The following is a 27,039-nucleotide window of genomic DNA, read 5'->3' as shown; positions in this document are numbered from 1 at the left end:
CGGCCCGATTACTCTACTCTTTCATTGATCGTACGATCGTGTGTTTTTGTTTTGCATAGTTAAATAACCTACTTATTACAGCCCTATGGGATGAGTGTGCGCAAATTTCGGCTCGCCGTATGTTTAATCGGTATGTTTTGGATAAATAAGCCGCTCCATTGGCAAGGTCGGGCTCGATTTAGGCTTTGCAAATATCGTACCAATTAAATGCCAATCGAAATCACCGTAATGCGTCACTCATTGTTTCGTTTTCCACTTCTACTGCGTTTTCGATGTGCGAAGTCTTCTGCATTTTGTGTCTTGGCCAAACGGAATATTCATGCTGATAATTTTACGTTTCGGAATAATTAATGTGTCTCATTTCCGGAGATTTTTTCTTGTACAGTTTTAAATATTCTTCCTTCTGTGTTTCATTTTTTTCTTCGTTCGTTTAATATTTATTTTGTCAATGTGAGGGCCAAATTTACGAGCCATTAATTTGTTGTTTTCTCACTCGTTTTACTTGTAATGTAAATTAATGTACACTCTCAGTAGGTTTCCTTTTTATTACAAGCGAAATAATTCATGTTTGAAGAATAAATTAAACCATCGTTTTGCTTTCGAAAGCTCTCCTTTTATTTTGAGTGTTTAACTCTTGAAAACTGAAGAAAAGCAACGAAAAATAACTCCACCGCAAGGTGAGCCAACGTTGGTGCCCAAAACATAGGAAGCGCGATTTTGGCGGATATTAATAGGAAATTTAAAGCTTTTCGTGTTCGCTCTTATTTCTCCGCAGCGATCGTTTTGTATTACGCCATCCTGTGCCGGTACTGCATATTTTATCCTGTCGTTTCCACGCTGCAAACGCCATAAACTGTGTAGGCTTCTTACTGCGTTCTCGGCTCCAATTCGCTCAGCTCCACCGCTGCTTCGCACTTAAGATCGATCTCACGCGATCTCTAACATCAAATCACAGGAAGTGGCAAAACCTTGCCGAGAGAAGATGGCGAATGGATGGAAAAAATACTGCAAAAAGACAGCAAACGAAGCACATTTTATAATTGCGCCATCCGACCTGATCTCGAGCAACCGACAACCTGGGAGGCGATTTTATGTGACCCCCAGGAAGGATGCTTCCCGTGCCAGCCCGGAGGCATTCGCATTCGCTAAACGATGAAAAACTGCCCTCCATTAGTGCGCGGTGTGTGCCGATCTTCTGTCGACTTCCGTTCCGTCGGCTAGGCCACCGGGCTTCCCCGCCCGGACGCGAATCGCCCCAAAAACAAGTTCAAGATCAACCCATGGGACGGTGGTGCGTATTGGGGCGTTGTGTTTCGACGTGACCTCCCGTCGTATCACTGGCGATTCAGAGAATCGTTCGTACGTAGCTGCACAGTCTTAGTTCACCGTCGTGCGGTCAGTGACCCTCGGAATGATCAAGTGTTCCTCTTTCGGTCGCCCCAAAACTCCCTCACCGAGGGGAAGATTCGGATGAAGATCGCCCAAGAACGAACGTATGAAGCATCCCGAGCCGGTGGAAGCATGCTGGATATTTTTTAATTGGATGCGCACCTTCCCATTTGGGGGCTGAGAAAATCGGCTCGCGCCAATGGCCTTGAAGTCCGGTCCAGTCCATTGATTGGCTTCACCCGTGTGGCAGAACCCGTAAACCCGCCGTGCATCGCCGAAAACGCGCCGTAAATCGTTGATCCCTTTCCGCGCGAAATGGACTGGATGTCTTCTGCCTTCGTTAGGGATGCGCACCGCGAGTAGAGGAAGGAAAAACAAGATTCCATCCAATCACACTCGCCCGGTGTGTGTGCGCTAATTCTCGATCTAGAATCTTTGCCAGTTTGCTGTTCTTCCGAAGCTTCGAAGCCCACCAATCTTCCGTTTTCGCGTTTCCATTAGGAATCTTCTACGTGCTCTGGTTCTTCTTCTGCTTCGGCATAACAACCTGCAAGCGGATTCAGCGGATCCCACCCCAAATGGGACTCGTTCGGCCCCCCATCATCCTGTCCACCACTGTTCCCCCCTTCGTCATTCCACGGGGAAGGGGTGATCACTCGCGCGCGCGCTCGCTCGCTTTCCAGCCCGCTATAAAGCCCAACACAAGACCAGTGCCAGGTTTAGTCCATCGAAAGTGACCGCAGCATAAACAGCTGGCTAAGCTCCCAAGACCCGGATCCCATCCAGCAGCTGCCATCCGTTAGAGGTTAGTGCGTTTGGGGAGGCTCGCGTGTGCGTTAGAAGCCGACTTGGCGAGCGCGACCAGAACTGGTTTTTCATCTCGTTTTCTCGATTCCGCACCAGTGCTCGTTACCAGTGATCCACCGTTGGGCCCCGACTTAGTAGACGTCACGGATAGACTAGTGCGTTTTGTGAGTGTGTAGGCTAGGTTAGTTGTTTGTTGATCGTGGGGCACCTGCAAAAAAACGGGCAGCCTCCACCGGAGCTCGATTGGCGAGAAACAACAATCGACGAAGCCTCTGTCTTTCCCAGCGTGTAGTGACCTCGCCAGGAGCCAGAGCTAGGTAGACTATCATACCGCTCCCTGGGCGAGCTATGACGCCCCATGCGAAGGGCATCTGATGAGAAGGGCTTACGCATAAAACCTTCCGTTGAACCTTCAACCGTAACGCTGAGCAATCGGATTCAAACTTGAACTAAGCACCTTGTTTTCCATAATTTAAGCTTACGGGGGTTCGGCGGCTAAGGCTTCATCACAAAATTCCGATCTCCGCCTTAGTAGTCGAGGTTGGCAACCCTTCGGCTGTACGCATCCGGCGGGACGATACGATTGTTCCGACGGTGACCTCAATCGGAGAATTATGTTGATTGTCGTGGCTGTCCAAACACGCGAGGACCTGCCGCGCGAGGCTTAGACGCACTCCCAAATGAGCTCCCTTGGCCTAAGGGGGCGCCCAGTTTTTTGTTAAAGCATGGGTTCGTTGTGAGCAGGTGTTCCTTAAGATGCATTTTTTCGCCGTCTTCGCTATCCTAAATCAAAGTCCTCGGCCTCCGAAGAGAAAAAAAGGTTTGCGGGGCGAGATGTGCTGGGTAACTTGCGTAACCCCGCCTGGGACGGTTCGGAGAAATTATGAAATGTTTTCACATATCGTCCATCCCCGCGCTGGGTCACCGAAAGTGAAACCGGTCAGCAGGGAGGGAGGCGGGATTTGGGACCAGCCATGGGTGGGGCAAGAGCCATGTCAAACAAATGTAGAGTAAAGTGCTTTGGGGGCCTCGCTTGGCCCCCCTAGTGAAAGTGGTTCAGAAATGGCAACCGATCGAGTTTTATTATCACGCTGCCGATAATGAGTTCTGCTATCGGTGGTATAAAGTTTGCAAAAGTTTCGTCTTGTGCGATGGTTATAGAAATTGAGTTAACATTAGATTTTATTTAGTTTTCACATAAAATTTTCATATTTTTACCCGTGTTTTGTTAATATTTGATCTGGCGTTTATGTTGTTTTCGCCTTCGGTGTCTCAAATCTTTCATTCTCCTGCTTGATATTATCTAACACAGCCTTTCGTTCCTTTTCGCATCCTGTTTCATTTTAATCCACATTTTATTAGTTTATTTTCCATAGGGAATGAGTTAAGTTTTGATGAGTTTTTTTATCGGATATATCTTGTGTTATCGGATCTTGTGTTTTTTTTGCTTAAGTTATGTCAAGTCTTATTTTGTAGATAATACAATCATTTCTGGAATAGTTTTTGCGTCCTTTTAGTATCCAAATTCATCTTACCTTAGCCAATTTTCGATGACCGTTCGATTTCCTTGACTACTTCCTTCCTAGCGAGATTTATAAAATCCGATAAAATTTAAATACTTTTACTGGTTGTATTTCACTTTCATCCGGCGCTGATCTCTTATGTTTTGTTCATGGTTTCTAAATTCTTAATGTAATTAAAATTTCATTTTCTATAAATGTCTCTCATTTCCATTTGTTGCCTCATTTTTATTAGCCAATGTTCGATGAGCGGCTGTTCGAGTTATTTTTTGACTACTTTTCTTTTTATCTCATTTTCGCCACATCTTTTTTTAATTTCCTGTTATGAAATCGGGTCGCTTTTAACGAGTTTTCGGTTAAAGATTTCGTTAACATTAATCCAATTCTTAGCAAATGGCAAACACTCACCCGGAATGGTATCCACAAATGTTGGCCTATAACAAAATTCAGGTCTGCGTCGGGTTGAGGTGATCATAAACAGGATCGTAAATTTGTCCGGGCTGGAATAAAGTTCGCCACAAGAACCGATGAACTTTCTTGGAGCTGGGGTTTGTGGCTTGATCGCGAGGTTCGCGTTCTGATACGCCATCACCTCGTTGGAATGTGTGTGCGAGTGTGTGTGTGTGTTTAGGGGTCGGAGAGTTGTTTTTCTGTGGTTATTATTTTTCCGGTATAATTTCGCGCAGTTCGCACGGCGAGGATTGGAGTCGCGCGTGTGCGTTAGACAGCCACTTCGAGGTCTCCCGGGGAGGGTGCGCGAGAAAAGCCAAGACATACGAAGCAATAAGAATTAGATAAAAAAAAAATCTGCATATCTAATTAGTCCTCCAGCGTGCCATGGGAAGGCCATACAGGCCAGGCGGTAGCAGGCGCGCCATATTCATGGCACTAGCGTTGGTTAATTATACGTCCACAAGCAACGAATCTTCGGCGAGTGTTTCCCAGCCGTCAGTGGAATCTTCTAACGCGGCTTTGATACGAAAGCGTCCGGTGTGATTTTCAAGAAAAGCTCAACGCGTTGAAACAAACAAACGACTCAACGGAAGCGACCACAAGATGAGCTGTCCGATAAGCTGTGGACGAGAAGCCTTGGTGAGGCAAAAGGTGGATGTACAGCCGCTGAAAATCTGGAATTCGAATTCGGATGTATTTTAATGAATTCAGCTCGTGAACTTCACAAGGCCATCCGCCACGAACCGCTCTTTGGCGTCAAGTGTGTCCAGTTTTAACAGCTCTGTTTTTGTTTTAAATGTTTCTTTTCTTCTGCATCGAGAAGGTTCGCCTAAGATTCGCTGGTTTACCTCATGCACAGCGACGGCCACGACCGGAATCAGATCGGAATTTCTTATCGCAACCTCACTTTTATCCCCCTTGGATGGGAACTGTTTGGCAGCGTTGGCCAAATGGTGTACCGGGCGTCGCGGGTTGCATTTTCCTCTGCAGATCTCGCTCGATCGCGGGGAGATACCCGCCCATGGCGGTTGACCGAGGTCTTTAAGGTCACCACCACCACCAGTGGGTGGGGGAATGGGACGGTGTGAACGAACGATCGGTGGTGCGATTGGATCGGACAGCAAAAAAAAAACCAAAACAAAATCCATTAAACCCACCATTCAACGGTAAATGCCTGCGCAGGCTCGACCTCGTTTCGATTTGGGTGCCTTTGCAATTGCAGTCAAGAAGCCAACGAGCATACCACAAGCTTTTTCGATGCAGAGACGAACGGCATCTCCCGCCGGACAAGCGGCGTTCCCAAAGCCCCGGCTCGCACACCGCCGTTATGGCTAGAGTTGGTGGTCTCCGGAGCTGGCTGTAACCCAAACAACATAACCGAAGCCCACAAAAAAAAACAGCACCACCAGCATTGCAGTGGTGTGCTCGAGGGAGGCTCGCGGTGGGGGATTGCCCGCCACGATACGTCACGTTCTGGGCATTTAATTCCGACGGGTACGAATAACAACAAATTGATCAACCGCGCAACGCGCGACGTAATTAGCGTTCGCCGTAAATGGCAGCATCAGCATCACTTCGCGCAGGGGTGGAGATCGCGCGTGGTAGAAAAGGAGGGAAAACCGAACCCCTTTTGCCGAAAAAGTTTGCCCGCACCACCCCCTCCGTTTCGTTACGTGCCACTTGAAAGTGTTCCAAACACTCGCCCCCGGGAGCCACCCGAATGGAAAGGAAGATTCACAACATTCACTGCCATTGTGCAGGGATGGGAAAGGAGGCAAAAGGTGGGGTTGAGGTATAATTGGTCGTCGACGTATGCTCGCCCAGGTGGGATGCATAATCGGCGGCCAACGTAAAGAGGCCTCCATCAGAAGCCTCACACCTCAAAGAGCTCCCCGCATGCACTCCGGCTACATCGTGCTGGTGGATCGGTGCATCGCCGCCTTTTCTTGACGCCTTTTTGAGCTTCAAGCCCCGCAGCAAAAGGGGTATGACCACATCGAGAAAAGTCAATTAGCACCGTCAACGCCACACCAACGGATCGAGTGTCAACGAACGGCTCTCCGGAGGTACCAACAGCTGGCAACCTGTTTTGGCGAAGAAGTTTCCTTCCTGTGGCGGCCTCCGACTTTCTCGTGCGCTCTTATGAAAAGAGAAGGAACAAGGGGTGCCCAGTATAGGCCAAGGCCAGTGGGTTACGGTGGTTTGCGGATGTTGAGCGGAATTCGTTGCATGATCACTCGCCACGCTGTTGGTTCACATAATCCGATCTGATGGCAGTGAATATTAATGATCGGAACCGGAGGCACCTCGTTTGGGTGATCATGCCGAGAACTAGTTGTTTTTAATTTTTTTTTTTTTGCCATGAGCTTTCAATGTCTTAATGGAGTCTTGGGAGTGAAGTTGCCAAGAATGTGGCGTTGAATTTTGTTACTTCGATCAACAAACATATTCTTTCGGTAACTGACAGAAAAGCTCAAGGTCTCTTATGTAAGCACTTGGTGACTACTAGTTTCATTGGTAGTTGAGTGGATCATTTGAATATTCAATTCGATTATGTAGTAGCTCCAATTTTCTTAACTTGTGAAATGTTTGCTTTTGTGCTCCGTGATTAATAGAATGTTATCGATATATTTGCATATTTTAAATATAATTCCCCTGCGAGCTAGGGGAGAGTTTCTTATTTCTGCACAATCAAGGCGATAGATAGACTTATGTTGTTCAATTTGTGTGTCGTAGCATATTAGTTAAAGTTTAAATTTATATGTGTTTTTTTTTATTGACGAGGAAATTAGCTAGTTTTCGTAAACTGTTTAATTGAACAATTAAGTCTGAGTTATCACAATTATTTGTTAATCGACATTTGCGCCATTTGCTGGGGAATACTATTTCTTGGGCATCAGTTCCGGAACATATATGAAACTCAGAAATTTATTTCATTGTAGAGATTAACTTTGCTATTCAATGAATCACAATCATTAGTAAATCCTCGGGTAATCAGTTTGTCAAATGACATCCATCACGTTGGTCGGGAATATTGCAGCTGCATTCGGAGAACCCACGACGAATGCCATTTGGTCTTTTCTACCGCAAGTGCTTTTCGCTTTCCTAGAACTAGCCTCCTAATGATCGTACATCGCGTAATTAACTTAATCCACTCTCAACACTTACGACATGTTTTGTTTTTCCCCGCAACCGTAGGTAACCATGAAGTTAAGCCTGCTCGTCGTGGCAGCCGTGACCGTTGCCACGTGCTATGCCCTCCCGGTGCCGAAGGAAGGAGAAGTTTTCACGGTCTATCCGGTGAACAGTGCTTTGGCGCAGAACACGACCGATCCGTCAGTGGAAGCCAAACCGGACCAGACCAATGCGCCGGTGCCGGTGAATGTTCCTTCAGCTCCGGTGGCAGTTTCTGAGAAATCGGTAGAAAATAAACCCGAGCTCCTGAAAACAGTTCCCGTGGAGGGAAAGCCGGTGGAGGCGCCAGTGAAGGAGGAAAGCGTTAAGGCCGTCCCTAACCCGACCGCTGAAGTTAAGTCGACTCTGCTGAAGCAAGCGGGAGTTCCTAATCCGACGGCTGAAGTTAAGTCGGCTCCGCTGAAGGAAGCGGAAGCTGAAGCGAAGCCTGCTCAAGCGTCGGCCCCTGTCGGCGAAGTCCAGGAGAAGGATGAAGACGTAGTCGATGACGTAGAGCTTGCCGATGGTACTTTGGTGCTCATTGAAGAGCCGGAGGAGGTCTCTGAAGTCATCGAGCCGGAGCTGGTCGCTGGAGTAATCGAGCCGATGCTGGTCAGCGGTGTGGTTGAAGCGAAGTTGGTCAGCGGAGTCATCGAACCGAAGGTGACCGGTGGAGTGGTCGAGACTAAGCCTGTTGCTGCCGAGCCTAAGCCAGCAGAGGCAAAGAAAGAGGCCGTTCCAGTGGTAAAATCTGCCGAACCCGAAAAGCCTAAAGCGGATGCCGTATCTCCAGCTCAAGAAAATGCCCCAAAATCGGTTGAACCCGTTCAGGTAGAGAAAAAATTGGATGCGGTCGTCGAAGCTGCTAAGGATAAGCCTGTGCAACCTGAGGTGAAGCTGGCGTCGGTCGATAACAAACCGGAAAAACTCACCGAGCAGCCTAAGGAGGAGGTTAAGTCCGAACCTACGCAGCTACGTTCCGCGGTCAATGAACAACTCCCGGCCGTAACGACAGCAGCGTCTCAGCCGGAGCAGAAGGAAGCTGTAAAGAGCGTCAATGAAGTGCCAGCCGCAAAGGTAGAGGATAAGAAACCGGTGGAAGAGAAGCCCGCGGACGCGAAAGTGGTAGCTGTCCCAGAGGTAAAGGCTGCTGCGGCCGCCTTGGAGCCCAACCAACCAGCCGTGCCCGCTAACGACCCGCAGCCACAAACGGAAGGAAAAATCGAGGAAAAGCCAACGAAGGTTCGGGCCGTTCCGATCGTCGAAGGGTTGAAGGTGGCACAACCGGTGGAAGCGGAACCGGCCATAACCAAAATCCACGTGTCGGTAATCCAGGAAGAGTTCCCCGTGCGTGCGGAAAGCGTCGCTGCGAAGGAACCGGTTCCGGTTGCTCCGGTTGTCGTGAGTGAAGAGAAAAAGCTAGCTGAGCCAGTTCCAGTTTCCGTGTCGGCTGTGAAAAATGACGATGTCAGTGGCACGAAGCCAGCGCCAGCTGCAGTTGACGCGCCCGTCGTTAAATCACTCGCGGCTGCGGCGGAAAAGCCATCAGAAGTGAAGGCTGAAGTTGTCAGTGATAAACCTGCGGACGTTAAGAGCGTAGAGCCGGCTGTGAAGAGTGATGCCGAAGCCAAACCAGTTGAACCGAAGAAGGATGAGCCGTCCGTTAAAGCTGTTCCGGTCCCAGCAACAACCGTCGTTGCCAGTGTGAATGCAGAGGACGTTACCACGGTTGTAGCTGTTACGGAGAAACCGGAACAAGTAGCCACGGTACAAGCTGTGCCAGTAACGGAGAAGAGCCCACAGGAGCAGCCAACATCGGTGGCTGTTGACGTTAAACCGGCGCTGAAATCGGTCGAGCAGCTGGCAAAAGCTGCCGACGCAGGGAGTTCTCAGCCGGCCACCACCACTAAAAGCGCCGAGACTGTCAAAGAAAGTACTAAGGATCAGAGTAACGGTGACAGTACAACGGTAACGGCCTCGACGGAAGCGGATAGCACCACCGTTACGAGCGTTACAGAACCCGAACCCGTCCCGACACCCGCTAAGCAGAAGGGCAAGAAACAAGCTCCTGGTAAGTAGTTCAGATTATAACTCGATACTTTCCGTTAAGGGTTTTTAACACCACATTGGTAATGCTTCCTTTTTGCAGCTGAGCTGAAGGGATACAGGCAACGCTTGAAGCAGCAGGAAGCACAAACCAAGAAACAAGCCAACAGCAGCGAGTAAGGTTCACTGCCAGCGCATTGCAATACCAAGGGTGCCAACTATGCTGGCCCCAAGCAAAATCTTGCCTCACGCTCTCCATTGCGCCCTTAGTTTCGTAAGATTAACCAACCGTAACGACTAAGTGATAGCTTAAGATGACATCATTAAACCGAATAAAGTATTATTCGAAATCGTCACAATCATAAACCTTGCTGCCTTCTGTAGCAACACGCTACACTTTCGACTCATCGAAAGATGGAAGTCGTGCCTCCTTTTTGGTATTCTGTACCACTAGAACAAGATGGCTAATATCACAACTAATATTCACCTACCCGAATGACGTACAACGAGGAGTGGGACAGTTCTGGAGCTATAGGGATTTAGTTGGGAGCGATACTAACGTGATCTGAATAACCAAATACTATCATTACGGGGAATTAATACTTACAAATATCATCTTTGAGTGCTTTGAGCGGCTCCCTTTTTAGTTATGAAATGTTTGTCTTGTTCGTTCAATCGGTGCATGTTGCTAAGAGAATATGAATAGTTTTCAGTAAAGATTTTTCCTTTTTTCTATACATGCTCGAATTTAGAAGCCTCTAATTAACGCCTCAAATTCAATCACTCTGTCAGCTAAGATATGCAATAAACTGCAAGAATACCGTTTTAATGATGTCTCTTCATCCACCATCACATAACGGAAGCCTTTTGGCGAACAGATGGAATTGAATTAATTGTGCAATAAATACAATAATTCCTAGTAATGAGCCATTTTTCATACAATTTACGTACCTTTATCGGCTGTTGGTCAACAGATTCCTCTCGTACAGCCCCCGTGTGTCCTTCTTGTTGCGTTCATCGGCAAGACGCAACCGTTAGCTGGTGCCTTGCCTTCTCCTCGTGCAAGCTCTACTAACGTTTGTCTACGTCACTGTCGTCAATACGCCACTTCGACGCCACGGCGTGAGTAATCGGCAGCAATCCACGCGAGCACTTGGTGCGAATAAATTAACGATCGTAGCAAAACCAACCAACATTGGCTATAAAAACGAGTGGCATTTCCTGTGTCCGCGATCAAATCTAGTTGACCGGTCTCAGTGATAGGTAGTGTGTTGCGCTTAAGCCTAGCACTCGGAGGAAGTTGTGTGTTTTGACGTATAGGTGTGGTTCAGTCCGTTCTTTCCGGCGGCGTTTCACAAACCATCCCATCATGCGTTGTACGGTGGTAGTGCTGGTGTCTTTGGTAGCCCTTCTAACGGCTGGTGTGCGATCGGCCCCACAGCGTGGCATTGACTTTCTGCCGGGAGATGAAGAGGTGCAGGCCGTCGTGAAGCCCATTGCGGGGGACTCGGATATCCCGGATCAGCAGCAACAGCAAGCACCGGAACAGGACGAACCATTCGATGAGGGACAGCAACGGTATCAACCGGAAGTACCGGCCTCTGTAGATCCAGTAGAAAACGAGCAACAAAAAGAAGATCCTGCACAGGAAGAGATCGGTTTCCCAGAGAATGAGGAGAATCAAGAGGAACAGCAAACGCTGGAAAACGAAAATGATATTTATGAACCAGATACGGATTATCCAGAGGATGCTGAGCCAAACACTACAACCGAAACTGATGCTACAACACAGACGGAAAGTGATGTAACAACTCCTCCACCAACGGATGCAAACCCTCCGAAGGAGGAGCCTGCATCCAACGCCTCCACGGTGAACTACTCGCCCGAGGAACGGTTGACAACGGATCCAATCGTGGTGGAAGAGCAGACTTCTACTGAAGCAATCGAAGAAAGGAATCAGTTCGCCCAAGATGTCAACACCCTGGCGGATAATTCGTCGAACCAGGTGAGATTCGAGCCGGAGGACAATCAGTATCAACCGGATCAACAGGTCCGACTAGAGCCAGAACCGACGCCGACTGTTCCGGTCCAGAATGTGCCGAAGCCCTCTACGGTAGGATCACCGGTGACATCGCTACCCGTCAGCAGCGAATACGATTCGAAATCAATCGAAAGCGAAGAGGAGGAATATCAGGTGCCGCTGAAGAGTCGTCCTACTGTGGTGCAGTCGACCAAGGGGGGTCAGTTCCGTACCCTACCACCGTGGTTGGAAGCCACTCGCTTGCCAGGTAACGCTCGTGAAGGTGACATTTCCCCAGGTCAGGCACGACACTGAGCGTTACGCTTTTGTTTTGGTTTCTCCGCAGGTTACGATCAATGGCAGCGCCAGAGCAGCGTGCCGCCACGGTCCAGCTGGTCACAACCTCCGTATCAGACCAACAGTTTTGACGGTTTTCATGGTCACACGTTTCACCGGAGCGCGTGGCATTGACGGGGTGCTACCGTGTGTCGCATCGGAGTGCTTTCCCCGGTGACCTTCCCTCGAGAGGAGGGAGACGGAGACCCAGAAGTTCAACTTGGCCACACTCTCCCACAAGGCAAGATCCACGATTTCACCGCATTCGTACAGCTGCGTTTCGCTGCGGAAACAACGATGACGAATTAATTGCATAGCCGTTAAACTGTGATTATATCCCTAGGAACAATGCGACCGACCAATGGCCGCCGGTAATAAATAAATAAATAGAACCGATCAATGGACGCAAGGAATTGCTGTGTAGGATTTTATTAATGACAAAACTAGTGCATAATGGCCACCAGTGCCGTGGTCGCCAGTGTTTGTCACATTAGCATCTCGCGAATCCGAAAACAGGTTTTGTTGTGCTCGTTGGATCGGCTGTTAGTCACGGGAAGTCGGATAGGTTTTATTATTCTGTATCGGAATTTGAAGTACTTCCCACTATCAAGATTGTTGTTTGGACGCTCGAACCGTAATGGTAATGAATTCGAATGGTGTTTTCCTTCTCGCGAATGTTTCACATGGTTGCGTTTGACGTATAGCACCGACGACGATTTATGACGAAAAAAAGACATTACATACGTGTAGAAAAATTAATCAATTTATTCAATTAGTACAGAACCGAGCAGAATCGAATTTTATGTAAACTTTAATTGAGCTTTTATATCTTGAAAGAAGCAGCTCTATGATGAAATCTTTTCGATTATTTGGTTACCGACTTACTTCGGGTTCCCATAAGAGAACGGATGAAAGAAATAGTTAAATGAACCTCTAATTCCATGCTAATCATTGTTAAATAGTTCCCTAAAACCATAAAAACTACAAAGGAAGTGCATTTTCTAGAATCAATTGTTCGCCTGGCTAACGAAATTTGGGCTCAATTTTGAACGATAGTTGATGCTTGAATAACTGAGCTAAGTTGCTAGAAACTTGCATAACGGTAGGCGCAGTAATGGGTCAGCAACCATTGCATACTTTTGGGCGTAACATGCATTCACACTTTTCAAACAATCAAACGGTTGATCGCATCATACAAAGTACAAAAGTGTATTTCTGTTTTACGTGTTAAAAATGAAGAGGTAAATAAAAGTGATTTACATTTCTTCATTAAGGGAGTGATCACCTAACTATGTTCATTTACCTGGATCGTATGGAGACATTCATGTTCGAAAAAGGTAAGCCAGTCAACCAAACACGCGGACAGTAAGATTAAACTTGCTTTCGCATAACTTTCCGTCTGCTTACGACAACATTCTTTTCACTATGGTTATGTCTCCGTTACAATGTACTGGACACTGTCGCGATAACATTGCTCCATATTTTTGCAGACAAAATTAGCCACAGCAGACACTTTTACTTGCCGATTGGCGCGACCAGCCACGGCACATTCCTAATGCAAATGCTCTTCTTACGCTGCTGGTACACAATCATCGTCGTCTTGTTAGTACTTCCGAAAGCGATCAATCCGGGCCTGATGGCGCGCACCGTCGCCCGTCCCGACACTTGGGGTATTTATTCCAGGAAAGCGACCGATTTAAATCACGAAAAGCGAAAACTCCCCAGAGACCGCGTCAACGTCCGTCGCACGGTTTTTTGGTGGTTTTTTTCTGGGCGTTTCCATCTTTCTTCTTTCCGCTTGGACCTTGCGAGGTCGCTCCCGGTCGGCGATGCTGGAGTGGCATCTGCATCAAGATTTGGTGCAAAATTGCGCTTCAATTGCGCGAACCGGACTCGCAAATACTTTCGCCATCGTCCCAGACGCAAGTGCGCAAAGAGTTCTCAGCTGGCTGGCTGGCTGAGATTGCGATGGCCGCGAAGTACATGGCGCCATCGGCGCGTATCGGAGTGTCGGAACAGATGACCATCAGGCGCGCCCGTGACGAAAGGGACGCCCCGAAACGTCGTCGGTCTGGGAAGACCAGAGGCCGCATTTCAAAACGAGACTTCCTAGAACTGCGCCATCGAGTACGTTTAACGAGCCGTGCGTACGCCGGTGCAAATGAAAAGAATGTACGATTTCGGAAGGTTGCGCACCATAGCGCACAGTGGGGCTGCGTCGTAAACGTGGACGGTCGATTGATGTTCCAGAAATAAGGCCAGATGGTTTAGCCAATTGTGTAAAATAGGAATAAACAATGAATGAACTCAACGATTTAAAATAATTTACATTGTGAGAACAACGAGTATATAAGTTTTGTCTTTCTATCGATTTTGAATTTTTTACAAGAGCCTTTGAAGGGTTAAAAAAGAGACTCTATTTTTCTTTTATATGAATTTGTTACAACATTATCTTAGCCAAAGTACCTGTTGAAAATTACTGAAACTTCATTAGAAAAGTGCGATTTAAAAAATATAAAGATATATAGAAATAGAAACATGAGATTTAAAAACTAAATAAATACACAATTTTTTTAAGAAAATCGATTGCCAATATGCACTGGATATCCTGAATTTATTCTCCGGCATGTTATCCTCAATGCACTATAGAAGTTGAAACTTTCCCTCGTCTTAGTTTATGGTATTGAATTTCAAGGATATTTGTGAACTCGAAATGATCGTGAGAATTTCACCAAAAGCTCACCTTAAGTCCCACTGTGCGGTAGTAGAACAATTTTTCCCACACCTCATTCCTTGCAAACAGATCCCGTCACGGTGCGTTCTCCTTTTTCGCATGCGTCCCGATTCACTTTCGTTTGTTCGGAGATCTTTCAAGTTGCGCAGAGCCGCCGGCCGAACGTTTTCCCTCCGGTTAATTATCCGCATAATGTGACAAAACGTCAGCCCGGTGATTTGATCGGAACGTGTACGTATTGCGGCTTCGAGCAGGGAGAGCTCGTTAAGACAAATGCTGGCGTGCCTGAATCTCAGGCATGAGGGATCACGGTTCCCCGGGGCGCTCCCCGAGGGGGGAGAAGCATCAAATAAATCCTAACCAAAACACCGGAACGCTCGATTTGCGAGGACCATTTCCTGATGCTAATGTGTCTGACACTGCAACATTGTTTGGGGCACGAGCTACGGGGCCACCCCTCACCACCTCCGCCCGGGAAGTCCTTACACCGGAGGTCTCTAGGAAAACCTTGCCGATGGGCAACTTCGCAGTACGCTCCTTGGGCAGCCTTCGGGGCGGAAACCGGGTTGCCCGACGAAGGCGGCGTCGTACGCGTGATCTGCATGATGCAATCGGTGCCACCTGTTGCATGCTGACCGATTGTCCGATCGCGAGAACATCTGGGCACCAACGATCGCGCACCGAACCGCCGTCGCGGGCGGTTATCGGTTTCGCGATTAGCATTCGCTTTCCGGCGAGCTCTATTTACGTCGGCGTTGCGCCGGTCATTTCCGAGTTCCGCTCGAGGGTTCGCCTTTTTCTTTTCCCTTTCGGCGTCGCAGGTCCTTATCGTGGGTCCAGCCAGTAGCAGTAGGAGCGCCCATGTTGCCGTTAAGGGGTTAATGGTGCCGTGCACATTTCACGATCGCGCACCGTCCGGGGATGATCCGATTATTCCTATCGGGGCGCTGCGAATCGGAGGGCAACTGATGTAACTCGATGCACCGATTGCAACTGCATCTGGGTGGAATGCATCTCGGGAATCGTGGATGGAAGCTGGAGGGCCGGACGGGATTGTTTACATGCAAATGACATCGCTGGAAATAGACTGATCAACGCCACCTTCGATGCACTTCTATGCCGGCACCTTATCTCTCTCTCTCTCGCTCGCTCTCTTTCTGCCACACGCGACGACGTGGCGTTGGATGACATTTCAACGCTGATCTTGACAGCTGGCGGCGCAGCTGGAGCAGCAAATATGTGGGAACTTCCGACGCACGCTCCAGCTGGATCTCTGGATCTGGGGGGAGGAGTAAAAAAGGCGGAAGACGAAAACGGGTCAAACGAAGGCAAAAATGGCGTTGCATCGCGTGACGCGGCACGGTGGGAATCTACGCGTCGCAATCGACCGAGAGACGTGGTGGTGGTTGTTGGGTGCGCGTGGGACGACCCTTGACCGAGGGTTGGTTGTGTTGTGACTCCGGTGCATCACCGCACGGTCCGGTGTTGTTTACGCCACCGCCGTGATTCGGGCAATAATTGCTCATTTAGCGTGTGTGACGGGTCGTGGGTCGGGTAAGATCTGTTTGTGTTTTCCTTCGCTTCAAGCGGCGGACATTCTACGGCCATAAAAACACCTTAACCTCTCCCTCCGGATTCACACAACCGATGCGCGAGCGCGAACTACAAATTCCGGCCTCGTTTTAGTTGTTCGGAACCGTCTAATTGATGGTTTGGTTTGTCAGCGCGGTGCTAAATGGGGACCACGCCACCGCTTTACGACGTCAATATTTCAAACGGCGGGTGGAATTTTGCAAATATTTGAAATTATTCTGCCATCCCGTCACTGGGCGGCCGGTTATTTACGAGATTCGTCGGTGCATTCCTCGTTGGAGAGGCCAAACGCCAAGGGTCACGGGGGTATCCTGCTGGTGGCACCTATTAATAAACAATAACAACTAAACATGAGCGCGTCGTTTACTTTGGCTGGAGTGAGATGTTCGAATGATTGTTAGATGGAAGAATGATTGTGTGTTGTTGATTTCTTGTTTTTGAGAAATAGATTAACACATCAACTTAACTATGTAGTACCGTTTTTTAAGAAAGGGTATAGATAGTTAACAACAGTTGAAAGTCGAGCGTAGATTAATATTCCAAATATGTTCTTATTTATTGTTCAGTTCTATTTTATTGAATCCATCTAGATAATACGCCATTTTTTCATATTATTTAAATCCCCAATCCAATACCTTACACTTGATGGCTAAATAAACATTTTGCATAATAAACTGTATTTCTGGCACTTAATCTTGTACGTCCTGTAGAAAATTAGTCGTGACTGGTTCGTTCCACGCACTGCGTTATTTATCTGCTACGCCTCTGTCATCGCCATTGTGCCATTGTGACCCGAATCCGGTTTATGTTTCATCATGGGCTCGGCAGAACTCCTTGGCAGTAAGTTCACCCAAAAAAAAAAAAATCGGCCCATAACGATCGATCCGGGCATGACAAACGCTACTTCCAACGGCCACGGCCCTCCCAAATCACACCTGAAATCCCTTTCACCGAAATCGAAGACGCGCCGGAAAGGTTAATTGCTTGCTTCACAGCTGCGTCGATATGGTTCGCCCTTTGTCTTCCCACCTTCCTTGCACGGAAAATTCTTCCTTCCCACAGCCACGGCACACAGCGATCGATTCTCGACTCGAGCCGGTTCGATCCGACGGTGGCACAGGTGGCACAGGAAAGCGATCCTCCGGGGGACTCGTTTCTTTGGCTTTTTTCTATGCTCGAAAACTGAACCAAGAGTAATCCAAATAAAGGACGCACCTCGGATGCAACTCCACGGCGAGCAGCGTCGAGTAATGGGTACGGGAAAGATTACACAAATCATAAAATTATACGCCTCACAAAGGCGGGCCCGTCGCGATGCGCGCGTAGGACGGCGAAGGATCGACCTTGCCGTTCCCGAAATCTCGAGGAACGAAGGGAGAAACGTCACCGTAAAGCGATCGATCGTTCGCTGCCGGTCCGTGGAAGAATGTCGGTAACGTTTTTCTCACAAGGTGTGGTTGTTGTTCTTCCACCCTGTGCCACCTTCTTCGAGCTTCCTCAGCCACCGTTGACGTGGCGGGAATCGAAACGCCGAGGCCGAGTCCCGATATCCCCGTATCTATCCTATCCCATTCCAAATGATCCTTTAACCGCTTTTTTAGGATTCAGGTTTTTTTTCTCTCAATTCTGACATTGTGTCCCTCCATTTATTTTCGTTCCATTCTTCTCCATTCCACGAGTCCTTTTCTTCGTCCTACGCCCAATTAAAAACAACGTACTCCGGTGTTGCAAGGTTCCTGCCTTTCGACCTGCCTGCGACAACCGATCAACCTGGTCACATCTGTGGGAGAGATCGGGGATCCAGTAAAAACCACAGCCACTAGGCTAGCAGTGTACGATCAAGGTAGGGCACACACCAACACACACCCTTACACGTGAAGCGGGAAAGAAAACTACTATAAAATTAATACCTAACCATACTTCGTTCAACGTGGAAGGCAAGGAAGGTGTTGCGCAAAACGAGACCATGGGGATTGTAATAAAGAAACGAGGCAATCCCGGGGCACCGGGAAGTCCTGTCTCGACCTAGAGCCATGCCCGTAAGATATATGCTCACGTTGCCAGGGTGACCGAATGGGGACAGCATTTTTATAAGCACATTAAAAAAAAAAGTAGCTCAAACAGGGTCCAGAACGGGATCGTGCCGTAAAAAAGGGTTCTAGGTATGGGATCATGATGCTCTGCGACTGATGGGCAACAAATTGGACATGGAACAGGACAGCTTTTCAAATTTTATATAAGCTGTTCAAAGATTTTGTTCATCTGAAGGTTAGTTGTAAGAAATGTTTTCAAACAACGAAATAAACAAGTGCGATGAGGTTCTTAAAACATAAATAAATAACTGTATGCAAACCATAACTTAACGATTGAATATAATTCGAAGGAAACTGTTTGAATTAAAATATAAAAAAAACCTAATGTTCACTACTCCTACTATTATCCTTCTGTTATTTACTACTATTCTTCAGATACATACTATTTTCCTTCGAATGTTCTTAGAAATGAATGAAGAATGAAACAAAACAAAAAAAATGATGAAAAAAGCCATGAAGACGATCTCGTTGATGATCTCCTGAATTGATCCTTCTCACACTTTGTAGAATTCGTTGCGCCAAGAAACGGATTCAATTTTCTTCTTCTCCTCTTTCTGTACCTTTTTACTTGAGTGGTCGAACGACTCGGGGTAGTTCAGGTTTCACACGTGCATCTACCATCTTCACCCGCTTCCCGGAGGTTTTTCTTAGCCATCCTACCTAGAGGCAAGTAGTTTTTTCACGCCACGTCTTTCCTTTCGTTCAATCGGTGCGGTAACGTAAGGGATGTTATTTTTTCTCTTTTAATTCTATTTGAGCTGACCGTTACTGGGTTGGAATGGGGTTTTATTAGGGCGAAGAACGCGCTGTGGTTTCGGTTTCCTAGTGATCCTTATTTTCCTGTCCGAGCCGAAGGAATCCTGCAGCACACGCACACAGACACACAATCAAAGTTGGTACACCTGCTGAAAGTTCTCATGTCACTTCGAGAAAAACGACCCTCGGCCCCGGCTGCGGTCGGGTTCCGTACTGGATGGGATTTGCTGCAATCAAAAAGGCAAACAACTGACGTCTTAGAGCCTGTGCTTGGCTTCTTGCATCGTGTTGCGGCACCGTGGGATACCGGGGAAGGTGAAACATTGGTGGGCGGGTTGATCCTTGCGTACGCTGTTCGCCTTTGAACCGTTTTTACTTTCCGTTGTGGTTCCTTTTTGAAATTTTCTTCCCATTCGCTTTGCTTTCTTTGTGGTGTGATTGCTATACTTTTCACTACTTTTTTTATTTGTCCTGCGATGACCCTTGCACTTACCGTTTTACTGCAACTTTGAACAATAAATTGCACTCGAAGTGATGCTGCTTCCCGATTGGGACGCCTCGGGATAATTCCTGACGCACAGATTCCCTTCCTGTCAATCTCGAATTTCCGCCAGGGAGCCAAGATAATGAGTTTGGGTGAAGTGTTAATGACTCTTTCTCCTGCACTGCCATTCTGGCGTAGTTGATAGATTAAAGTAATTTAAATTAATCTACCATTATGCCACGGACAATTAGGAAAGCACTTTGGAGCAGCGATGGTTCAATTTAATAATGCTACTTTTTAAACGAAATGTACCTCACGTGCAGTATGTTTTTATTGAAAGTGGTTCAATAAAGATTTAAATTGTATGCGTTTTATTTAATTTTGATACATGTTTCAATAATGCTCTTCTTAATGAATAAAATTGTGCGTATGACGAATGTTTTCATTAATTTTTCAAACTGTTTTCAAAACTTGTTTGTTCTATTGAATTCAGCAACAAAATAAAACATGGTGATATTATTTTTTAATTTGTCGCGAATCATTTAGATGTTTTAGCTATAAAATTGAAAAAAAAATCCAAACTCAAACCGCGCAAAACATGCAACCTCCATCTTCCGGCCACGTGCAAGTATCGATGCCTGTGTGCGTGTGCGTGCGCCAAATCGTTGTTCCTCTGGTACTTAATTCGAATTTAATTAGTTGTCATACTTCGATTGCGCTGTTCGTGCGCTAATTTCCGCCCATCATTAGCCTGATTTCTCCCGAGAAGCAGCAAGCTTTAACCGAAATTCTCGATCGGTTCACTTTGTCCCCGGTGGCCAGAGAGCCCCAGCTGACTTCGGTATTAATTCGAAAATAATACCCACCGTTCGAATTGGCAAATTGGGGGGCTCCCGGTTTGCGTTTTGCATTCTCTTGGCAGACTTATAAAAGACGTTTGACGTCGAAGACGATGACACATTATTGCTTCAGACATTCGTCGGGACGTCCGAAAATCCGATCCGGTAGCCCAAGGATGTTCGCCCAGATGGGAACCTTCGCCAGTGTGACGTTGCTGCTGTGCATCTGTTCTGCACGGATGCTGCAGGCAACGCCGATCGATGATGGGATGAGGAATTCCCGAGAGGCCAAAAGTAAGTAGGGAAATCGAAAGATATGAAGTGTGCAGAAGTGTATAAGAATTAATCACGATCATGCGATCACACAGGTTACTTCCCGTTCGCACTACCAGTTCCCGACCATGTGCACTACTACCCGGAGCATCATCACCATCATCATTTTGACGCACACTCGGTAAGGAAGACAAGAAGACAATTGTCTGATTGCTCGAATAAAACCATGAACTGTATTATTGTAGGTTTTCCCTAGTCACCATGACACCCATTTCCACCTGGATACTGGACTAGATCACCATCACCATCATCACCACCACGATTTCCACGACGTACATTACGATCAGCACTACTACTGAAAAGGCAAGGCGCAAAGCCAAGTGCACCAAGTGTCCCAATCACAATAAATCTCCAGCCGATTGTCCGGACTTTTGCCAAAAAGAAATCCAGAATTTCCGCCACATATGGTGCAATAAAATTGGAGAGAAACGTAGTCGTAGCTATTCTAAGTCGCCTCAGTTCCACCGCGAAACTGTTAGATTCGTCACTGTCATCGGTAGATGAAGCAACAAACTGTCGAAGCCGCCGGGAAACATCTTATAAGCCCGAACGGAAGGACACAGCCGGTGGCAGGAGATTTCCAGCGATGGAAACTGTCTGGTGAAGAAGGTGCGATAATAAATTCGAACATTCCGGGTCCCCTTTTAGCGTCCGGAAAGCGATCCTTCGCTGGACAAATCCGTGCGGCCGAAACCGATGGGAAGAATGAAACCATTATTTTTTACACTTATTTTACGTGTTTTTCTCCCAAACTTATTGGGGCGTGTTGGGGTTTCCGTGTGCTAGGCAAAGTGTGTTGGTTTGAGTGATTTTCTTTTTGTTTGTGTACGTGGAGCGCTGTGTACCCTAGAGGGAAGGTTGGGGACATAAAGTTTCAAAGTGAAAAAATTGTTACATGTTGTTAAAGTCGATTTACAAATATGAGGTACTCACTAACTTGAAAATCAACACTCCCCAAACAGAGAAGAATAATTATAACCAAAATTATATGAATGTTTCGTTTATCGAACAAATCGAGTGGATTAAACTCTTTTCGGTTTACTAGATTAAAACAATCCATTTGCCCAGTAGTTTAAATTCTTCTAGACATTCAATCTTAAGCTTTGTACGGATTATCATTTTTTCTTGGAAAAGGACTGCGTGACTTTTCTCATCTCAAACGTGGCTTTGAACGCTCGGATTGAAATGCTACCGATTTTTATTATGTTATTTATATTCCGTAACCTCGTTTCCAACCAGTGGGGTGCACTCGGGCGTCACCGGGACCTTCAACGAGCCAGCAACATGTGTAGCATGTCGGAAAGGACACGACTGTGCAAAATCTCCCCAAGCCAAGCGAAGCCGTCGGACGTAGGGTACGATTGGCCGTTTGCGGGAAATGCATGTCGGGGGGGGGGGGAGTTTCGGGACGGTCCGGCAGCCGTTTGCCTTCCGTTTGATGAATAATGATCCGTCGTGTCGTCGTCATCGTCGTCGTCGCAAACATCGCACCAGATTCTACGCTCAACCTTCCAAAGGGAAAAGGACACGACTGAGCTGTCACTCTCTGGCTGCCTTCCTGTTCTCGCTTAGCAAATCTTCTTAAAAAACGCACGTAACTGCAAAGGGGAAGAAGTGCTAAGTCTCAGGTTTCCCAGACGTCCGGTTACCGCGCTCCAACCACCATTCCCCGTTGCCCCACCTCGGAGCCCCGTAACGACTTTCAATCAAATCGAAATCAATAACATCGGAATCACTTCCTCCCCGAACTGACGAATCGAAGCCGGAGTGCAGTTGCAGTTGCCGCCGGTTCATTTGGCCACCGTTCCGACCGAGTGTCCTCCTTCTTCTTTTTGCATTCAGCATCAGCGTCCGACCTCAGCCGGCGCTCCCGAGGTGGCTCCGAAACATTTGTAACGCAAATGTTTGCTTGCTTCCCGGCACCGATCGTAACACGACGATATGCTCCGAAAACATGGCGGGTTGTTTGTTATGTTTTATGCGCTAGGCTCCCCGTGGCCGCACCCCAGCCCCAGCGTTCGGGGGCACTCGCGATGCGCCATCAATCTATTCCACCAGAAACAAAGGTTCTTTTGTTTTCTCAATGGAGGTAAAGTTGGTCGCGGTGTTGGTGCTGCTGGAAGGAGATGCTGCAACGGCTGGGTCGAGAATAAAGGCTCCAAAAATAAGCAACAGTTCCTCCCGGACGGCAAACGGCAAACGCTAACTCCCGGGACCGATAGCAAACTCTCAAGTTAAGTGGCATTTTGGCGGTAGTTTTTATGTGCGCTTCGCTGAGCGCACCTTTTCTGCTTTACGACTCGCGGGCCGGCTCGTTATGAATTTTTATATTTATGGTTATTTATATAGAAGCGATACGTAATTCTGTCCGCCCGGCTTCGGTCGGTGAGAAAGTGGAGTTGGTTCTGAATATTTTGGCCGTCTGCTTTCCACCTTCGTACCAACTGCAGTTTTGTCCGGTTAGCTCCTCCTCTAAGGATACGGCAATCCCTTTCACTCCATCAGACACGCGGGGGGTTGGACGGGGGCAGAAGAAGCGAGTCCCAAAATAGTCGCCAAACCGAGCGCCATTTGTTTGTTCCTTCTTCGGTTGGGCGCGATTTTTCATGTCTTGCTAACTTTTTCCCCCACCATCACCATGCCATCATTTAACGATTATCATCTCGCAGACAGCGCGTGAGACGTAACGCAACTGAGGGGGGATTTTTTTTACCAGAGAGTAGGATCTTCGGAGTTTGATGTTCTTCTGGACATGGGTTTTTTCCTCTTCGGTTTATTACCTTTTGCTAAATCGCCTCGCTGTGAAGGACATGTGGCGCCTGCAGCGATCAGCTGGTGACGATCGTGCCTCATTAGGGAGATCAGCCGGAATATCGAGAAGATGTCACCTCTGGCCGAACAGCGACAGCTCAAGCGACCGATCGATTCAGTCTTTAATCGCTTCCGATAGATAATCAATGGGTGGCGATATTTCTAATCGCGGGAGAGCGCGTTCGGATCCTTGTTTATTTCGGCATAATATATGCCGTGTCATTTGGGAGCCACTTAAAAATCATCCCCGTGGAAATAAAAACAAGTCATTATTATCAACACGAAACGTTCTTCAGCCTGATTTGGCGTGAAAAATAGTAAAGCACAGCCAAAAGCAAAATGGACACAACTTAAAGACAATATAAATGTTTCCGTTTTAGGAAACAAGGTTTTTTACAATAAATAGATGCAAAATTGTATAAACATCGTTTATAATACTATCCTGGAAACCAATCGTCGTCATCTGAACCAAAACCAGGCACGCTTACAAGACGTCCTATTATTCAGATACTCGAAGAAAAAGCATCTCAAATTAATTAATGTATAATGTGTTGGCTTCTTACAAAATTATACTTTTCACTTAGCTGAAATCCTGCCATACAAAAATAAAGCTCAGGCCTGTCATTATTTTAAAAACGTTAAGCGGTTTAGTTTACTCTGCTAAAATCTGGAGTTCAAAATTGTACACATAAACCAGCGAATTTATAAATGGTTCTCGATTTGAAAATAGGGAGAAATTGAATAAGAAATTTACGTAAATTTTGTCTTTTAATTTTTTAAAAATAAAGCTTCAGAACCACCTCCACGATTGTTTTATAAGTCCTGGATATAAGTAAAGTAGCTATAATGAAGTATCCTAGTACATATGTTTAAGCATACATTGTATTAAAGAAACTGTCGCAAACACATTTGTTGTTATTAATTTTCCTACATTTCCATCGATTATCATGATTGATGCATGTTTTAAAATACATGTTGCTGTTGAATTCATCCCAAGATCTAAGCGCGTTTCTAGCCCAGGTGTCAAAACGCAAACCAAACACCATCAGCAATTATCGTTAAGAAAGGAGTCACCACCGGGCGACCGATGGAGGGATTCGCAAACAGCTGATAAATTCTTGCGCCCGCCGATAAGCGCCCAAACCGTCGGTTTCCACAACCCACGGCCGAGCTTGGTTTAGCGGCAATTATCGAGCGTGCTGACAAAAAAACAAAAACAAACCAAAAAAAGAAACTGTCAAACCCGCGGGTTCCACGCGACCGCCGAATGATTCGCCGAGCCGCCGAAACGCGGTGAAATCGATCCATTCCTTTCGAAGCGGCATGTAGCCACGCGGGCACATCCGTACCGATGCACCGATGCACCGATGATGCACTCTTGCCCTAAGCATCATTGCATTTTCAATGAACCCTTGCCTCAACCGTGCTGAACTGGGTGGGGTTCCGTTTTTCTATTTGTCTCCTAACTATCCTTTCGCATGTGTTCACGCCCGACGCGCGACTATATTTAGTCGTGGTTTGTTTCGGTTGACGACGACGGTGCAATATTGTACCTGCAGCTGCAACACCCCAAAAGTCAGCCGATCGTCAGCCAACTTCTTCGGCTAGCTCTAGGGGACTCCTCTCGGTTTCCCCGCGTCGCTTCCCGGCGGTCGGTGGCAAACCTGGGCCAACATGGTCCACGATGTGACAGGCCGGCCGGTTCCGTTTGTTTATTCATTGACTGCAAATAGAACGGCGCCAGCAAACATCCTAGTGCAAAAACACTTCGCTATCCTTCGCTGTTTCACTTTTTCTCGCCTGTTTCTGGGTATTTAGTTTCCTCTGGTTCTTTAGCGCACTTGCCACACGCACTTTTCCCCCCTGGCAGATGGGGCAGCTGGTGGCTGAGGATAGCGATCATCGTGCGTTTCGTGAATGGTGCGTGATATTTTAATGCATCTTCGCGAGCATCGTGCTTCCCAATCGCACACACTTGGTGGACTTTGTACTTATGGGGCGGGAGTTCACCGCCGTCTGCCGGCATTTGAGGTCGTGTAGATCGATCGATCGATCCGCTTTCTGGCCGGATGGAGTTGGAGAAGGAAACTGTCGGCCGGTGGGCGAAAGGCGAAGGGAACCATTAACCAACTCGAGAGCGGGCGGACACAGCATTGTGGTGACAGCTTTGCGATTCGGTCGTACCGACTATTCGAACTATTTCAGCACGGGTCGTCGATGGCTCCGTCCAAGCTGCGTTCCGTCTGGTGAGCCACATCGGAACACATCCGACGGTTTCCGAAAATACTTTCTCGCCCTATCGGCTAACCCCCAAAAAAACAGCTAACCGCGGCCGTTCGCCAACTGTCGCGACAGTTGTTAAGTAATGTTTGGCTTTGGTCGGAACCATGCGGCATCGAAAAAAGGCTCCTCGAGGTGTTGCAGAAAATCCACTCTAAAACCGCGCACTCGACGCACACGGCTGGCGAAGGAATGCGCAACTCGGATGCCCTTTCGCTCGCTAGTGCCTTTGTCGCCCGACGGTTTAGGCGGGGACAGCTAGCATAAAGAACCGCGAGAGTTTGGCGACACGCGGCGAACGCACACTAGCCGCCGAAAATAGACCGACCAGTGCGACCAGTCCAGCTGCGAATTCGGTGGAGTTGGCGGGGCACACACGTAATGTCTGGCAAGTTAGAGCTTCGGTTTGTGTGCTTCGGTCGTGCGCCAACGGCAGCTGGACAAACGGGCGCACACGGTCGCAATGGTCCGTCGCTATTTTTCGTCCCGTCATCCGATGGCCGTAAAAAACCGTCCCATGGGAAGCCACGTCACACCTGGGCAGCGGACGGAAGGGTCACACGCATTTGACGGTAACTTTGTTGGTTTTCTTGGCATAGGGTGGTTGGAGCAGATATCGCAAGGAGATAAAACTTCGGTTACGATTCGGGTTGAAATGTGATCGGCTTCATTTGGCTGTGGAGATAGAACGAAGTTTAGTGCATCCGAACCGGGATCGATACTTCAGAGTACAAGCTGCACCGGGCTCCACTAGGTGCATGTGTCCTTTAGGCTCTAAAGTTTGGGGGTTGTGTTAGATATTTTTTGACTTAGGAAATGGCACCAGATGAAACCAGAAGACCAGTATTAGTAACAGTAGGTGTCGACTTTAAAAAAGAAATAATGTAATAGTTTTATAGTAAAGTACAAGTGTAAAGTTTCTATAGTATTAGTAAAGTAATTCATACAAAACTTCTCTTTTAAACACATAAGATAGATGATGAGTTAGAAGATCATTTAAAAGAAATAAGATCAAACATTTATGTTTTTTTAATTACACCGTTGGTTTAGTACAATTTAACTTTAATTAAACATGCACGCTTTGGAGGGCAAATATAAACAGTAATAATGAATATTATAAACCCAACAGTAAAACAAACATAAAACTCTTCACATCACAGTGTGTGCTTTAGAGGAGGCTCTGTTGTCGTTTAGTAAATGCTTTCGTTCTCTGTTTTCTGATCCCACACGTGCCCTCCGATCTACGGAACAGCAACCTTCGCCCTGCACTGCCAACGGTCAGTTTGAGCTACTTTTAATTAGCGCCTTGTGACGACACAATACCGCCCCTTCCGTCCCTAATTCTACTGACCATGGTGTTGTCTCTCATCG

At 47.3% G+C, this 27,039-nt stretch overlaps 3 protein-coding genes across 3 annotated transcripts; all 3 read left to right on the top strand.

Moving 5' to 3' along the window:
- Window positions 1-7,373: 7,373 nt before the first annotated feature.
- LOC131262080 (proteoglycan 4-like) lies at window positions 7,374-9,569 on the top strand. The gene is made up of 2 exons (XM_058264000.1): window positions 7,374-9,414; window positions 9,493-9,569. Exons 1-2 carry the CDS (start codon window positions 7,374-7,376, stop codon window positions 9,567-9,569), a joined length of 2,118 nt encoding a protein of 705 aa, XP_058119983.1.
- Window positions 9,570-10,647: 1,078 nt separating this feature from the next.
- Window positions 10,648-12,149, top strand: LOC131263462 (uncharacterized). The gene is made up of 2 exons (XM_058265661.1): window positions 10,648-11,677; window positions 11,756-12,149. The coding sequence occupies exons 1-2, from the start codon at window positions 10,759-10,761 to the stop codon at window positions 11,878-11,880; spliced, it is 1,044 nt and encodes a 347-aa protein (XP_058121644.1). The 5' UTR covers window positions 10,648-10,758; the 3' UTR covers window positions 11,881-12,149.
- Window positions 12,150-20,420: 8,271 nt separating this feature from the next.
- LOC131262078 (histidine-rich glycoprotein-like) lies at window positions 20,421-20,876 on the top strand. The gene is made up of 3 exons (XM_058263998.1): window positions 20,421-20,538; window positions 20,613-20,698; window positions 20,763-20,876. Exons 1-3 carry the CDS (start codon window positions 20,421-20,423, stop codon window positions 20,874-20,876), a joined length of 318 nt encoding a protein of 105 aa, XP_058119981.1.
- The last annotated feature ends 6,163 nt before the right edge of the window (window positions 20,877-27,039 follow it).

This window comes from Anopheles coustani, chromosome 2 (assembly GCF_943734705.1).
Source record: "Anopheles coustani chromosome 2, idAnoCousDA_361_x.2, whole genome shotgun sequence".
NCBI lineage: Eukaryota > Metazoa > Arthropoda > Insecta > Diptera > Culicidae > Anopheles > Anopheles coustani.
The sequence above is the reverse complement of the archived record's forward strand: the minus strand, read 5'-3'. Positions and strand labels throughout refer to the sequence as shown.

Excerpts from the sequence above, each read along its gene's own strand:
- LOC131262080 (XM_058264000.1), top strand. The coding sequence starts at position 7,374 with ATGAAGTTAAGCCTGCTCGTCGTGGCAGCCGTGACCGTTGCCACGTGC. Across the intron at positions 9,415-9,492 it reads GGGCAAGAAACAAGCTCCTG|CTGAGCTGAAGGGATACAGG; the intron begins GTAAGTAGTTCA and ends TCCTTTTTGCAG.
- LOC131262078 (XM_058263998.1), top strand. The coding sequence starts at position 20,421 with ATGTTCGCCCAGATGGGAACCTTCGCCAGTGTGACGTTGCTGCTGTGC. Across the intron at positions 20,539-20,612 it reads GAATTCCCGAGAGGCCAAAA|GTTACTTCCCGTTCGCACTA; the intron begins GTAAGTAGGGAA and ends GCGATCACACAG. Across the intron at positions 20,699-20,762 it reads ATCATTTTGACGCACACTCG|GTTTTCCCTAGTCACCATGA; the intron begins GTAAGGAAGACA and ends GTATTATTGTAG.
- LOC131263462 (XM_058265661.1), top strand. The coding sequence starts at position 10,759 with ATGCGTTGTACGGTGGTAGTGCTGGTGTCTTTGGTAGCCCTTCTAACG. Across the intron at positions 11,678-11,755 it reads GGAAGCCACTCGCTTGCCAG|GTTACGATCAATGGCAGCGC; the intron begins GTAACGCTCGTG and ends GTTTCTCCGCAG.